General features: G+C 39.0%; 1 protein-coding gene across 5 annotated transcripts in view; it reads right to left on the bottom strand.

Moving 5' to 3' along the window:
- The window catches only part of Tnrc6b (trinucleotide repeat containing adaptor 6B), a 239,038-nt gene that overhangs the window by 29,414 nt on the left and 193,054 nt on the right, over positions 1–16,570 (bottom strand). For 4 of the 5 annotated variants that reach the window (XM_076855195.2, XM_076855194.2, XM_076855196.2 and 1 more), the window contains 6 exons: positions 15,552–15,710; positions 12,111–12,286; positions 9,165–9,239; positions 8,294–8,339; positions 7,021–7,157; positions 1,667–1,792 (listed from right to left, as the gene is read on the bottom strand). In XM_076855195.2, coding sequence (XP_076711310.2) covers positions 1,667–1,792; positions 7,021–7,157; positions 8,294–8,339; positions 9,165–9,239; positions 12,111–12,286; positions 15,552–15,710 — 719 coding nt within the window. The remainder of the gene's footprint in view (positions 1–1,666; positions 1,793–7,020; positions 7,158–8,293; positions 8,340–9,164; positions 9,240–12,110; positions 12,287–15,551; positions 15,711–16,570) is intronic. The other variant, XM_076855198.2, reaches the window with a different exon arrangement.

The raw sequence follows: 16,570 nt of genomic DNA, 5'->3' as shown, positions 1-16,570 counted from the left end.
TACTTGGAAGATGAGGAAATTTTTGAATGGTATCTAGGGTAGGATTGGAAGTTCTGTTTGGATGTGTTAATGTGAAGTACTGGTAAGCATCCCACTGGTGATGCAAGCCGTCCCTGGAGTTGAGAAAAAAGATGTGAGCTGTAGACACAATTTTGGTACTCAGTATTTCAAGTGACTCCACTGTGTGACATCACCTAGTGGTGGCTGTAGATAGTGAGCAGAAGAGGATGGAGAACTGAGGATCAGACATTCTGATAATTAAATATTGGGAAAGTGAGGAGGAACTTGTAAAGGAGATAGAGGAGATTTAGATACAGAGCCAATACAGAACATGCCCACAATATTTTTCACCTGGAAAACCCTCCTTCACCCTACATTATCTATAACAGCAAAAGTCAAAATTTAGGGTGCACATATACATCACTTGGAGGTAACCAGGTCCCAAAGCCCAAGATAGGCAAAAATAGCAGCCCAGATACTGATTATAAATCAGGCTGACAATGACAAGGGTTGGCCTATAGGACAGGCCCAAATACCTGAAAAAGGCAAACTAAATTTTGCCAAATTTTGTCCCAAATTCTGTCTATTCTAGATAGCATGCATGAGTATACATATGCTTCAACCAGCTTAAACTAATTATTCAAACAAATTGCACTTCCCCAAACATGCTACATTGTACTGGATATCATTTCCCTTTGTACAAAGGCTCCTGGCTCCTGTAGCCTGTAAGGTCTCTTTAATCTGACTGTGCCCAGAAAACTGACTCATTCTTCAAGATTCATTTTAAATGTCACTGATAGTGCGGAGTCTCACCAGATTCCCCAAACACCATTAAACATTTCTATGTGACATTTATCAGACTGACTATCTGCTAGTGATTTTACCATCAGAGGAGTGTGTGGGAGACTGACACAAATCCCTCACCTACATTCCTCTTTTCCCCAAAACCAAATTGCACAGCTCCCATGAAGAAATAGACCTGCAGACTTCCTATGGTATCCAAATGACTGTACCCTACACAGAGCTGCTTGATGAGTTAGATTTTAGCCCAGGAATCTCTGCCTCTTCATCAGTTCTAGAACTCCCCCCAAGCATCTACATAGATATTTGGAATATGGTTCCTCAAAATTCTTAAGAAAAACCCAGCAGTCTGACAGTGCTTCTGTTTATCTAAAGCTGAATCCTTGAGGGCAACCAGCTTCTGAAGGTTGTTATGTCAGAATTCATTAAGTAGTTTTAATTACATGTGATTTCATTAGAAAATTAGAAGATTCAAAAGGAATAATAATACTTCTCAGGCGGGGGTTGTGGCTCAGTGGTAGAGTGCTCACCTGGCACATATAAGGCCCTGGGTTCAATCCTCAACACCACATAAAAATAAATAAAAATAAAGGTAATGTGTCCAATTACAATTAAAAAAATATAAATTTAAAAAAAAAATACTTCTCATGCAAAAACACCTACTTTGTTCATATGCATGATGCTATTAAAAGGAGGTTTGATATATTGTCCCCAAAATCTTGAACCCAGCCCCAGCATGTGGATTTTCCCCATTTTGACTGGCAACTATTTTATTCCTTTTACAATCACAAACCAGTTTATTAATAACTAGTAATAACTGTTAAGAACAGTTTTTGATTTTGAACTGTGAACCAAAGTTGCTCACCTGGGGGGAGATAAACTGGGGAGGCACTTGCGCCCGGAGACTAGGAGAAGAACTCAGCGGCTGCACTGGTGTGTGCAGGCCTCTCGATTGTGCTGTGCTGTTTCCAAATAAACCATGATTGCCGCCCTAGGGACAGAACAGCACCAGTAAGGCTTTTTGTTAACATGAGAAAAAACAAGTAAGAAGCAGTTCTGGCTTCTACCTCTCAAAAGAATCATGATCTGTGCCCCATGGACTCACACTCATCGGGGAGTGCTGGGTAACATTACTCAAATCAAGTTATGAGCAAACCAGTCACCATCTGTGCAGGATGAGAAACAACACAAATTGAAGGGCCAAACTGAGCCAAGTGCTAGAAGCAGCACTACATTCTTTTATTGAAAGGTATAGGCAATATAAGATTAAATTACTTAATTTTTAAAGAGTCAGATTACCCAATTTATTCTCAAACCTTATAATCTGAGATCCATCTTAAAAGACACCAGAATAGAAAGACACGCTTATTAGTAGTTATCAGTTGTAAAAATCACACCATGATTCCTCTTCTCTGAATTGCTGAACCACATAATTGCTGCCATGTAATACAGTAAGCTGAGTGCCACGAGGACATGCTCAATCTCCAAAGGCCCTTCCCTGTCCTGGATCTGCTCCACCCCTTCTTTGCTAGATGAGGAAATGTTAATCACACAGTGAGATCAAAAAGAAAGAAAGGGGAAAAGTAAAAATCATTCTAGGGATACCAAGCAAACATTACTCACCTGTAACTTCTCATTCAAATGTATAAATCTCAAGTCTAGTTAAAAATCAGTTCAGTTCCCTGGTTTTTGGAAGACACCTCCCCAAACACATCTCCCCTGTTACAATGACAGCTAGAGATAGCTGCACTGTGCCTTTCTAACTTGTTTTTAGCTGAGGAAAGTCCTTCAGCAAAAAACCAGTGTTTTATAACCTGATATTGTTCCTCTGCCTGAGATTCTTCTCTACCCCATCTTCACTTTGCCCCCTCAAGATGCAACTCAGAAGGGCATCCTTGTCAAGGATGGCTTTCCCAAGACCTTCCTCATTCCACAGGCAAAGCAACTTTGATGACACCACTCAACAAACTGTGTTAAAACAATTATTTTTCCATTCTGTCTTTCTACCACCAACTTAATCCTTCCCTCTTTGCATTCCTAGAACTCAATAAAGCCCTGGTCCGTAGGTCGCATACATCATTTGCAAACATCCATGAACCACTAATTTATCCCACTGATTATCTTCAGCAAACAAAGAGGCACCACTGCTTGCACAGCTTATGCTGAGTGTATAAACTCTGAACTAAAGTCCCCACCTTTAGCTTACCACAGGGATAAGGCAATTTTCAAGAATTTTGCAATGGAATCATTAAGTTCTAGAACACTAAAGATACTTTGATGGTTTAATGATTCAAGAACAGATTAAGGGACTGCTACAGGTAAATTAATGAACTTAAAAGCACTGAAAATAAGAATGATCATAAAAATAAAATAGAAATGCAATTAAAACCTGTGTGTCTCATTAAAAAAAATCAAAGATCCACCATAAATTTTGTTTCCAAAAAGTTCTGGAAGCTTTGGGCTAGGGTTGTGGCTCAGCAGTAGAGCACTCGCCTAGCATATGCAAGGACCTGGCTTCAATCCTTAGCACCACATAAAAATAAATAAAGCAAAGGTAATGTGTCCAACTACAACTAAAAAATAAATATTAAAAAAAAATCTAGAAGCTCTAATATTTCCACTCCTCCTGATTACTCACTAAACTGTCACTTTAAGGTTAAACACATCGGCTTTAACTTTTCTCAGATGACAGCTTGGCTACTAATCATCCCTGAGAATATTATCTCACCAAGAACAGTCTGCTATGATCATTCTCATATTTTACTCTCAAAGTAATGACCTTGCCACTAAATATCATTTATTCACGATCAATTGTTGGATGGTAGGTATCGTCTTTCCCAGAATCCATGTTTTGGCAAAAATGAAACAATTTTATGAAGGGTTTTTTGGTGGTGGTGGTGGTGGTTTTACCAGGGTGAGGGTGCTGCCAGGGCTTTATGAATGCATTCTACCACTGAGCTACATCCTCAGCCCCTGGGAGTGACCTGTTAGAGACAGGGTCTTGCTGTGCTGTGCAGGGTAGCCTCATACTCCTGTGCTCAAGCAATCCTGCCGCCTGAGAATCCCAACTAGCTGGGACTACAGGCATGTGCCACTCTATCTGGCTTGGGGTCAGTTTAAATTTCAACCTTCCCTTTGATAAGGGAAAAAGAATCTGTATCTTTAAGTTTTGGTAAAATAAAGCCCTACTTTCCTTTTTCCAGTAGACAAGACTCTACCTTTTCCATTAAAGTTTAAGGATCTCTAAAGCTATACATAAAACATTGATATATCTGAAATGGAAAATAGTAGTCAATCAAAAATGCCTTCCCTCTACCTTAATAAGGAATCTTGGCACCACAGTGCTTATTTTCTTGGCTTGGATTTGCTGTTGTACACAGTGATGTATTAGGGAAATCCTATTTATCTGGCCTTTTAAAAAATTAAATTTAGAAATTAAGACAACAGTATTCCAAATCTTGTATGTATGCTAACATTGCTTTATTTGGCTATCACTAAAGTTTTGACTGTTGTATGTGAGGCTTCAAAGACAACTGGAGTCCTCATAATTATTGGTAATATGTGCTTTAACCCCAGTGTTCAACTCAGAAAAGTCTATTAATTTAAAACAAAAGCAGCAAGCTGATTGAAATCTTATGTAACTTGGAAAATAAAAACCTTGAATTTTACTTTTAATTATGAAGTATATTCAATTAACTCTGAATGAGGATAGCCTGAAAAGACCTAGAGCAAGGGGCTACTCCAGGTCCAATGAAACTGCTCTATTTGGACAGAACATGTGCACCAAGGTGGCAAAAACGGACTTTGTAGCAATGCACAAACTACAAAAACAAGGAGGAATGAATGATCTTTTCGTAAATTCCAGGGCCAAACTAGTTTGGATGGTCTATTATGCTCAAGAGTACGTACTAACAGCTTCTGATAATTATGCAATCTTAGACCACATTTATCATCAGCATTAACCAGGAATATTATGAAAATTTTACATTTTCTACATCTCAACTCAAAATATAAGAGTAATATATATCCATATCCTCTGTGGAAACATAAAAACAGTGAAAAATAAAGGAAGAAAACAAAAATTTACTTATGATTCCCAGTCCAGATATAACCAATCTGAACACATGGACACAGTATAATCCTCATTTTAAAATGTGCCAGGGCAACAACTGGACATAAATGCCTAGGAGCACGCAGACTATGGTCTAAGAAGAACTGCTTTATGTCAGCCTTCAATGTTTATATGATAGTCATATAGAATACAACTAATAATTACACACTGTAATCAATGTCCTCCTATGACACCCTGGGGTAAAGGACACAGTGATAGTGGGGGGTCCCAGAGTGATAGCTAGTGAGATTCCTGCTAGAGTTATTGTTGCAAAGACACTGTTGCTCCAAATCCCTGGCTTTCTCCACAGACTACAACAGACTGTGGAGTGACAAGAATCCTGCTGTGCCTCCTCAGGCCTGAGAGAGCCAGAAGGCAGCAGGTTACCAGCCCTTCCCTTCCCTGGAGGACATCCAGGTGCAATCCTACCTAGCAAGGGGCTGTTTAGGTCCAAAGAAGCCACCACATCTAAGAAAGAGTTCTTCTTTTGGGTAATTATTGTATTTTAAACTTAAAGACATGACATTTTAGGATGCTATAGCCCTCAAATAAGAATCTTACTAGTTTTGCTGTTATTTTTTGATTAGCAGGCATATTAAATTGAAAAGACCCCCAAAGTATTACTTGTTATCCAATCTAATGCTAAAAATAGCACATATTGCTAACTTAGATCATATAAGGTATTTACGGTGGCCTCATTAACATTTTCCCATCAGTTATTAGTTAACTTATTAAATGTGAATTCATGAGCAAAAATGAGAAATCAAATTTTTAAAAAGGTTTAAAATAAAATCTATGTTGAGAAACATGGAGAGAGATGGGTTCTATGGGATCTAAGATCTAAAACCTACACTTAGTGTCATTCTGTGCATTCAGTAATCAACAAATTTCCCAGAGACAGACAAATGATGCAATAAACTGCAGACCAGGGCCAAGGCGAGGCCACAGCCAAGCAGTTACAAATTTGAGAGGCCTCCTTACTTGTCTAGCAGCGAAGTTTTGGGGGTTGAGCCCTGTGCCGATTGCTCCAAGGCTGACGTTGGGTAGTGTGGAACCAGAGGGAGACAGCTTGTAGCTGGGAGAAGGGGAGAAGGGAGAGCAGGGAGCCTCATCCCCAAGGCACCCATCTTGATTGGAGAAAGGCAAAGTCAGCTGAAAGGTAGTAGGAGTTAGCCAATCACAATGAGTGTTGGTTAGTGAAGCAACAGAATGCAAGAAGGGAAAGAGAGAGACACTAGGAATAAACAAAGTGAGAGCGTATTAGCAATAACCCAGGATGGAATCTGGACCTGATAATCACCATCACACTCTGCCCAACAGATACTATCTGTCATCCTCTTTGAAGCAGTTTTCTTTTCACATTCTGTCCACTGCATTAGATAAATGTTGCCAGACACTTATTTTTTTCTGCATCTAATATTGATTCCTCTCACTGTGTGGCTCCTTTAAAAGAAGCCAGGGTAATCTTCTTTAGAAGTGTGTTGCTGCCTGGACCAGCATCAGTGATGTCAAAAAGGTGCCAGATCTAAACATTTTTGTCTTAATTGCTTTATGAAGACCAGGAGCACTTCAAATTGGTGTTTTGAAACAAGGAACAATGTTTTCCTTTAGAAATGTTAAAAATTAAAAAAAAATAAATAAAAATTATTTGACTCCATCAGATAGTTGAGAATTTGAAAAGTACACCACTGTTACTAAATACAAACTACTAGGAAAGTGGGAAAGAAAAAGAGTTCTTTCAAAACTGAAGGCAAGGCCTTAGGAAATACAAGTATTTACACAATACCCAAAATGTATTTTGTAGTTGCAGAGCAGAAGGGGGGAAAATAATTCAGAATAAATTTATCTCTAAAATTTCCTCTACATGCTTTGAGTGTGTATTACCCATCAAACTTCATGAATATTTCAAAACCTAGATGTTGGTCACAATACTCACATGCTAAAGACAGACCTTTCTAGATCCTGCCCAATCACCTATTCTCAGGTCACCACTTCAATGCAGGTGATGTTTTGTGCTTTACTCATTGAGTCCAGAATTAGTTATCAAAATCTGACAATGGGAACCAAAGCAGTTCTCTTGAATTATTATCTTAAAGAATTCAACTCACCTTCTCAAAATAAGGCCCACTATCTGTGGTTCCCATGTCTTTGGAATTAGGTGGACGGAACCCAGATCGATCCTTCCTCATGATATCATTAAAATCCCCGAGATTCATTGCTCGCTTGTCCACATCAAATTTCTTATCTGAAAGGACATAAACAGAGTGAAAATTTCAAGAACCAAGAGAGACCCACCCACCTTGCTCTCTGAGGTGCTGGGTATAACCTCTTTCTGCTCCTTGGGGAAAAGATCAGGAGAGATCTCACTGGGATAATCTGCTGGGTTTTGTCCCCAGAACACATGTGGGTTCTTTACTAGAAGCAACACAAGACACAAGACACGTATCTGCTGCAGCTTGTCTTCCAGGGAGAACAGAAAGAGAGCCTTAGAGCTAACCCAGTACAAATCTGGCTAAGAAAACATTTAGATGGTTATTGATGTGTTTAATGAATACATCTTGCTCATAAATTTGTGTTTCTCAGTGAGAGAAACTGTTTTTGCTTTTTTAGCATCTGGTAGATAAATGATGGAGTTGTGAAATACAGTTATAGGGGGAAATGTCAAAGAGGCCCAGCTGTTGCTTTGAAATTTAAAGTTTGAGAGCTGCACACAGTCAAAAGCGTCTGTGTCACCTGCACAATGCAATCTCCTAAATGGACCAATCTCTCCCATTTTCCCCTCATAACTCTACAAATTCGCTATTATATATCAGAGCTCCAGACTACATACTTCCCCTAATACCCAAGATTGTTTTCTTTTTGTCTTAGTTTAAGTTCCTCAGGGTGAGTAATAGCATTACTAAGAAAATCCCACAGATTTTCAGATAGGGCTGACACTATAAGCTCTCAAACTGCAATGGAAGAGTATGTCAGTAATGAAAACAGCAACTGAGGCCCAAGTCTAGCAGCACCACAGGTATCAGGATATTGTTACCTCTCTGGAAGATGTGGCACAACCCAGCCTGCAGTCCTCTATAACACCAATGCTTGGAATGAAGAGCAAGGCTGATTTTTAGGTGGACTCTCCCTCTCTACAGTTAACTGACAACTACCATGTCCTACTTTCTTATAGTGGGCACACATCACTTCTTTACATTTGTTCCTGCTCTTGCCATGTGAGTTTTCAACTTCTACCTAGTGTTTTATGTGGTATCTTATACAGAGTAAGCATTTAATAAATGTCCATTGAACTGCCCCATCCCAAGTTAACACAGGGCAGGAGATCCCAGTGGCACATCATTAACACCAGTACATTCCAATCCTTGGTGAACCGATACATACCTACAGACAAATCCATCTTGCTGCCTGGATTATCTTCAGTTTGACTCTGAAAATTCAAATAAAAACAGATGAGAGAAAATTAAGGGTGTATATGTAAATTAGGGAAGAAGTAGCATTATTCATGAGAAAGCCACATCTTATCACGGGCACTATACAAATGAACTTTACACTGGAACGAAGACCTTAACATTTTAACATGCTAATTTGATTGCTGCTGGTGCCTGTAATTCTTAAAATTCAATTTTCACATATGATCAGCCTCCTACACCTATGGACAGAGAAATGGCTAGACAGCTGCAGGGAGAAATAAACCCGTCCTCAAGTTCCAGTCAGCCCAGGATCAAATTCCATGAGTGGCAGCCAAACAATGACGACTTCTTCTCGTGACTTGTCAAGTCACCACGTCTGAAAAGGTGCAGCCAAGTCAGGTCAGGCAATCTGTTGGCAATCAGGTCAGGTGTCCCCACGATGTTCTCAAGAAATAAGGAAACTAGAAATCCACAAGAATTCCCTACATAATCAATCCCTGTAGTTTTTCTAGGTATTTTGTTGTTCTCTTTTTAAAATCAAAATATAAAAACTGACATAACAGTGTTAGGGAAAACTGTGTGAATTTAAGTTGTTTGCCATTTTCTTCCCCAAGGAAAAGGACACAAAGATAGCAAATTGAAGCCCTCATCTTTAAATGTTGAAGTATATCATTAAGAATAAAAGAACAAAAAGCAAATATAGTGTAATTCAAAACATCAAAAACACTGCTTAATTAGCTTCTAAATTTGTATTATTATATGATAATGTGGCAATAGATTTAAAATTCATACTAAACCTAAAATTTGGGATACATTATACATATGAGAAAAGTAAAACTTACCAGCAATCCCATATTTGAAAACTGTTTGGCAAGAGGATTCATCCATGAATCATTGTTTCCTCCTTTTAGTGAACACTACAGAAATGAAATATGTAACCTCAGAACCGCATAATTTATCTCCCCCTCCTGGGTTGCAAAAGTACACACTGAAAACGTAGAACCAAGAGTTTAACTCTGTGAACCCTATTTCTCTAAATTACTTTGGTATTTTAATGTTAGTTTAAATGATTAATAAGATCTCATTCTGTTTTCATTCTTTCTTTACTTATCTTGTTCTTTACCCCGAACTAGAAGTAACTAGAGAGACATATGGTGCTTTTACTTTTTAAAATGTAAAGAAGTCACTATGGGAGTTATAAAATGTAATTTCTGAGCACTACCACTTCCACTTTCAGTGGGTTGCTCTTCTTGTGACTCAAGCTTGTTTGTATTACGGAAAAAGAAAGAGCTGATGCTGGTGCGCATCAGCTTTCATTTGGAAGGAGTCTACTTAAACAGGACATCCATACAGAGGTGTGGATGCAATGAGAACAACAATGTAGTACCTCATCTACTTCACAGCACAAAGGACATTTGTTCGCAGTCGGAAAGAGGACTGGTATAAGACACCATCACCTATCTTCTGGGCAAATAAGTTGTTTGTTAATGGGATCAGGAAGACTCTCCTGAACAAAGCACCAGTCATCAGCTCACTTCCACTTCTGGAAAGAAGACAGGTGGAACTGTGATGGAAACTTGGCAGGATGGAGTCCATGTTATGGCTTGCATCTAGTACTGTTTCCCCCTACAAAGGTCATGTGTTAGCAATGCAGCAACATTCAGAGGAGCTGTAACCTCATCAGTGGATTAATCCATTTGATGAAGTAATAATTTGAATGGACTACTGGGTATCTGAGACAGGTGGGTATGGCTAGAGGAGGTAGGTCACTGGGCTTGTGCCCTTAGGGATCACATCTTGTCATTGTTGTCACTTCCTGGTTGCCATGAACTGGGCAGCTTTCTGCCACCATACCCTTCCACCATGATGCTTTGTCTCACCTCAGGCCCAGAAATGGAGGTGACTGACTATGGATGGAGACTCTAAAACCATAAGCCAAAATAAGCTTTCTTCCACTAAGTTGTTCTTATCATGTATTTTAGTTACTGTGACCAAAAACTAACTAAAACAGTTTATATTAATATAATTAATACTAATAGTGTGCTCTATAGGTAAAAGTTATGTGTTGTGATATCTGTCATATTTATAGGTTTTGAGGTCCAAAAGTCCTCCCTGGAGGGAAAGGGGGAAGTTATTTTTGTTTTTTAAAATTTTTTATTTTAGTTGTAGATGGACACAATACCTTTATTTTATTTGTTTATTTTTATATGGTGCCAGGGACTGAACCTAGTGCCTCACATATGCTAGGCAAGCAAGCACTCTACCACTGAGCCACAACCCCAGCCCTCAAGTTGTTTTTTAACAGGTGGAAGGTTTTAGTTTTGTAAGATAAAAACAATGTTGTTTTGATGGTAGCCCAATGGCATGAACATAATTATTGCCACTGAACTGCATACTTAAAATGGTTAAGATGATAAATGTTATGTATACTTTACCACAATTTTTCAAAAAAGGTCCTCAGAATGAAAGTCTCAGAATCATTGACATAGGAGCTGAAGCACCCAACTTCCATTTAACTCAATTAAATAAATCTTGGTTGTCACTTGAGTAGGGCATTCATTAGGATTAGGGTTACGGTCAGGGTTAGGGTTCTAAGACGAACTCTCCTTTGGTCATTTGTTAATGACCAAAACATGCCAAAGCAGACTAGAGAACATAAAGGTATAAAGATGCTGAAAAGATTACCAAATAATTTCTTTTGTGATGGGAGTAGGAAATAAAAGTCATTTTAAAAGGGAAAACATAAGGAATTGTATGAATAAAATGTTTCCAATAGAAACAAACTCTCTTCTCCTGCTATAGAAGAAACTCAAGGTATTTAACTAAATCAATATTTCATAGGCAAAGGGATAAAGACCACCAGAAGGTCCTCTAAGATAGCATCAGGTGTTTGAAACCTGGGAGAATATTAGCTGTGAAGTGTTTCACAGGACAACAGTGCTCTCAGATTGAAATTCAGTATATGCTTATTTCTGTCATTTTTCATGGTGTAGAGGGAAAAAAAAAAAAAGGAGAACCCTACTGCCAAGGCAATGGTTTAGGTGAAAAGACTATTGTTCTAGATTAAAAACCAAAGCCTTAGAGCTAGGGGTACAACTGAACAACTGAGTGGTAGAGTGCTTGTCTAGCATGCACAGGGCCCTGGGCTCCAAACAGCACTGCAAATAAACAAACAACCTCATTAAACTATGCAAATCCGAGGAGAAATTAAGTTGTTATAAGATACGGAAAGTGAAAAGTTTAGAAGTCAGCCTGGTACAGGATGTAGAGAAATCACCTAGTTGCTATATAACAAGAGAACACAATGGTACTTTGATTAGAAGGAAGGTTCTGGGTTTTGGGCTTTTCCAGTCAGGTAAAACTACAACAAGACTGCCTGGAAAAGCCAGTATTATCTTGCTTGAGTTTCTCTTGCATATCTCCATTGCACTTTACCTAAGAACTTCTCTGGCTTTTTAATGTCAATGCATAAAATATTTTTAAGACATGCTTGGAGAATTTACAACACATTGTTATTATGGGGAAACCAAAAATGGAAGATGACCCTGCATCTTAGCAAACTTCTTTGTACCCATAGCAACAGTTCTATAGTGCAAGGTTTCAAGGTCACAGGGAAGGAGAACAGGGATAAATACGAAACAGTTATCGGTTTGTAAGGAAATATTTCCCCTTACTTAAGCCCTCCGAGACTCTGGTTCCCTCACTCCTTCCATTAACACATTCTCAGTTCTGCATTCTTCTGCCTTCTAAGAATGAGTAAGCAAGCGCAAATATTTCTGAAAGACTACCTTCATTTGTTTCTTTCCTCCTTGTCCCCAGCTTGCGGAGTTGTGGGAGGATGCACTTCCCTGAGAGCCGGTGGTGTTCCAGACTCCTCCATCATCCTCCTCTTCCCAGCTGGGATGGCGAGTTCCTGTGACTGGCCCATCACTCTCCCCCCAGCCATCTTGCATAGATTTGGAATCTTTTAAGAAAAAAAAAAAAAAAGAATCAAGTGTTTGTAACAACCAAAAAATTATATATGTAGCCGGGCATGGTGGCACATGCCTGTAAATGCAGTGACTCCAGAGGCTGAATTAGGAGGATTGCAAGTTTGAAACCAGCCTCAAAAACTTATCAAGACTCTCAGCAATTTACCAAGGGCTGGGGTTAAAGTACCCCTAGGTTCAATTCCCAGTAACCCCCTAACCTGTCCTCCCCAAAAAGGAGGTATAAAATGTGGAATGTGGAGGATAGAGGGAAGGGGAGAAAGACAACAGAAAAATCAGAGGGCTGTGAAGTTCAAAAGGACAGGGCATCAGTATTCCCTCTATTCTATCAACATCTACACACACACACACACACACACACGTGTGTGTGTGTGTGTGTGTGTGTGTGTTTCATTGCTGGGGATTAAACCCAGGGCCTCACATACTCTAGCAAGTGACATCCCCTTTAAACAAGATCTTTAACTTGAAGATTGAGATAAAACCTTAATCCCCCTCTAAAAATACTCTATGCAATTAGATTAGCCTATTTAGATTTCACTCACATCTTTCTTTTGTGCACTTAGCTTCATGTGAAGTGTAGAGCCAAAAACTGGCTCTTCTAGTTCCTTCTTCAAATGACTACTGCCATCCCCTGGGGCCAGGCCCATGATAGCTACACAGTTGATTTCTTCTAATTGCGGCATTTCATGCCCCTAGGAGGCCCAGGTGAATGCCAAAGGGGTTTTCTGTCAGGATAGCAAGAGGCAGGCCTGCTGCTGGTCATTCAGTGATAACCAGAACTGGGTCCTCTGCATAAGGGGTTATTAATTTACATAATCCTGCATTACATTTATACTATGGATTATACCATGTAAACACAGGCTTCATTCCACACACTGTCAAGCAGTCAGAATCTAAATATAAAAAATACACTGCCCGCCCTATGCAGTGATGCACGCCTGTAATCCCAGTGGCTGGGGAAGCTGAGGTTTTTAGGAGGACTGAAAGTTCAAAGCCAGCCTCAGCAACTTAGGAAGCTGTAAGCAACTTAGTGAGACCCTGTCTCTAAAGAAAATATAAAAGGAGCTGGGGATGTGGCTCAGTGGTTGAGTACTGGGGTTTAATTCCCAGTACAAAAAAAAAAAAAAAAAAATTTCCTTGTATAAAAATGAAAACACAGGCGAACTCTTCTTTTAGAGAAAAGAGCTTAACTTTTAACATGATATTCCATAGCATGTTTTAAAAGAATGTTTTAAAAAATAATATTTCTTAGAAAAAAAAGGGGAGTGCATACAAGTAAGGAGAGCTGGGGTGCAGCTCAGGGCTACAGTAATTAGCATGCAGCAGGCCCTGGGTTCCATCTCCAGCACCAACGGGATGGGGCTCTGATTTTAAATCACAGAACTTATAATATCAAACTTAAGGCATCCAGAGACTAGAGAAATCACAGATGAACTACTAGCATCACCTGGAGGCTCTAACTCTCCCTCTGTGCACTGCACATTCAAATCACCCAGTAAGAGGACATGAACTGTAACTACAGATGCTCCTGAGAAGAAGACATTACAGAACATGGAAAAAGAAGGTTTGTGATGGAATAAAGGGGTTCTTAAGATTGGGAAATCACAAAAAATCCTGAAGGTCCTGTTGAGGGTCTGGTAAGCAATGTGGATCTATTTCAAGTCTATGGGGTGACATAGCCCACGATGACAACTGACCTCATAATTAAAAACAGGAGTACAAAGTCTTCACAGAGTTTGGGATATCTATGAAGCTGAGGAGACTCGGGAGATCTTTGCTTTTGTTTTTGTAGCAACAGAGATTGAGCTCAGGTACGCTGTGCCCTTGAGCCACATACATGGCCCTTTTTATTTTGTGACAGGGTCTTGGTAAGTTGCTGAGGCTGGCCTTGAACTTGCCACCTTCCTACCTCCCAAGCTGCTGGGATTACAGGCATACGTTGCCATGCCTGGCAAGATTCATGACTTAAAACACAGTAGTTATTTAGGCACAAATATGAATTTCTAGAATAAAACTAATAATATTCTTTTCAAGGCACTGTAAAAGTCTTAATTATCATAGGATAAACTTAACCACAGAATCTTTTCTCTTCTTCAAAGTCTGAGCATTCCATAAAATTTAATTTTCTTTTAATTAAAAAAAAAACAACAAATCCGCTATGTTTTAGAAAAGAAATGTTAAAGCTCTTTTAAGAAAGTTACAAAGAAGTGAAAATGGACATTCAAAATTTTATTTTTTAAATTTAGTAATATCCAATGAGACATTCCATAGCATGAATCTACAAAGTTTCGCAAAATTATGGTGCCAGCTGGAGCAAGTGTAGTTTTCCATTTTCAACAATTATGAGTAAGTAGGATGTTCTTCATTTAAAAATTGGAATGAAGAAATCTTTGTCAGGTAAAAAAACCTGTAAGTGTTCAAACGTGGGTGGATGAATGAAAATAGAAAAACAAAAGTGAAGTACAGACGGACGAAGTCCCTGGCAAAGACGAGGTTCAACATTAGAAGCCAAGGAGCTCTTTTGAGGCCAGCCTTAGCATCCTGGTAAGACACTGTCTCAATGTAAAAGTAAATAAATAAAAAGGCTGCGTGTATACCTTGGTGCCAGCACACCCCTAGGTTCAATCCTCAGCATCCACCCCTCTCCCCCGAAAAAAGTCAGGGTATTCTTTAAATTATATTAACAAAAGAGTAGATTTGCAAAATGGATAAAACAACATGTTTAAGTTACTGGGTAAAAATGCATTACATCAAAATCACAGTTCTGACCAGATACCAAATCTAGCTTTAAAAAATAAAAATCAACTGTGGCTGGGCTATATATAGCTCAGTGGTAGAGCACTTGCCCCTCATATGTGAGGCAGTGAGTTTGATCCTCAGCACCACATAAAAATAAAATAAAGGTATTGTGTCCACCTACAACTAAAAAAATAAATGTTTAAAACAAAATCAAAATCAATTGGGCTGGGAGTATAGCTCAGTTGGTAGAATGCTTGCCTTGCATGCACAAAGCCCTGGGTTCAATCCCCAGCACCACCACCAAAAAAAAGAAAAAGAAAACAATATTAATTTATGACTTCTAGTAAACATTTTAACATATCCCAAGACCAACTACCATGATACTATTTAGTGTTCAAGGTCCTGAAACAACAATTTAAAAACACTAAACACTCCTCACGAAAATGTCTGACTTCCACATTAATAAAGAATATCTCAAAATTAAAACTGCGGTCTACTTACTGGGTTTCATGGCATTGGAAACATTGGCAGGTGTGCTCCCCCAGCCCGAGGTCGATGCTCCTGCATCGTCCATCTCTCCCCACCCAGGACTGCTTTCATTCGGTTCACCCCAAGCCGAAGTCCCATTATCTGGAGCGGGTGGTGTGCTTTTACTCCAGACTGTAAAAAAGAAGTGCGTCTTTAAGAACGACCTGATAAACAGCTCATGTCCAGAGGGAGTGGGCAGTGGCAGGAAGAGGCACACCCTACATTCTCTTAGCAGAAACAAGACACATGTTCAACCTCTACAGAGGCTATATGGCAGTGTCACTTTAAAGAAGTCCAAGGGCATAACACTTTTGACCAGTACCTACCTTTACCCAGCAGAAAGTCTACCACCAGACACATATGAAAGTCAAAGTCAATGAGACTATATGCACAACATCTACTGCATCAGTGTTAGAAAAACCTGGAAGCAATCTAAATATCTATCAGAAGGGGGCAAGTTAAGGACCAGCCAGGGGTCCTCCATAAAATGAATACTAGATATGAAATAATTCAAAGAACTATATGTGCTAATATGAAAAGCTTAAAAGTAGGTGAAAACAGTAAGGTGAATAACATTGTCTAGTATAACCCCTTAAAAAATTTTAAAGGATAGACATATTTTGCCAATCTACTGGAACATGATATATGAATGAAACAAACTTCTAAGAGATTATCTATAAAGAGAGATACAAAAGGCTAAGATACTTTTATTTAATTTTTAGTTTTAGGTGAACACAATATCTTTATTTTATTTTTATGTGGTGTTGAGGATCAAACCCAGTGCCCTGCGCATGCCAGTGAGCGCACCACCACTTGAGCCACATCCCCAGCCCTACTTTTCTATCTTTTGCTTTCCTGTACAGTTTAAGGGTTTTTACTAAGTGAATATACTTTTTTTTAATATAAGCAATTTTTATTCTACATAGAGAGTCAAAGCACAACCTTCATTTCCTTTCTCATTCTTTTCAATACTTGGAAAAAAAGAACTAGTT

Source organism: Callospermophilus lateralis, chromosome 4 (genome assembly GCF_048772815.1).
Source record: "Callospermophilus lateralis isolate mCalLat2 chromosome 4, mCalLat2.hap1, whole genome shotgun sequence".
Lineage (NCBI taxonomy): Eukaryota > Metazoa > Chordata > Mammalia > Rodentia > Sciuridae > Callospermophilus > Callospermophilus lateralis.
This window is presented reverse-complemented; position numbering and strand designations above follow the sequence as displayed.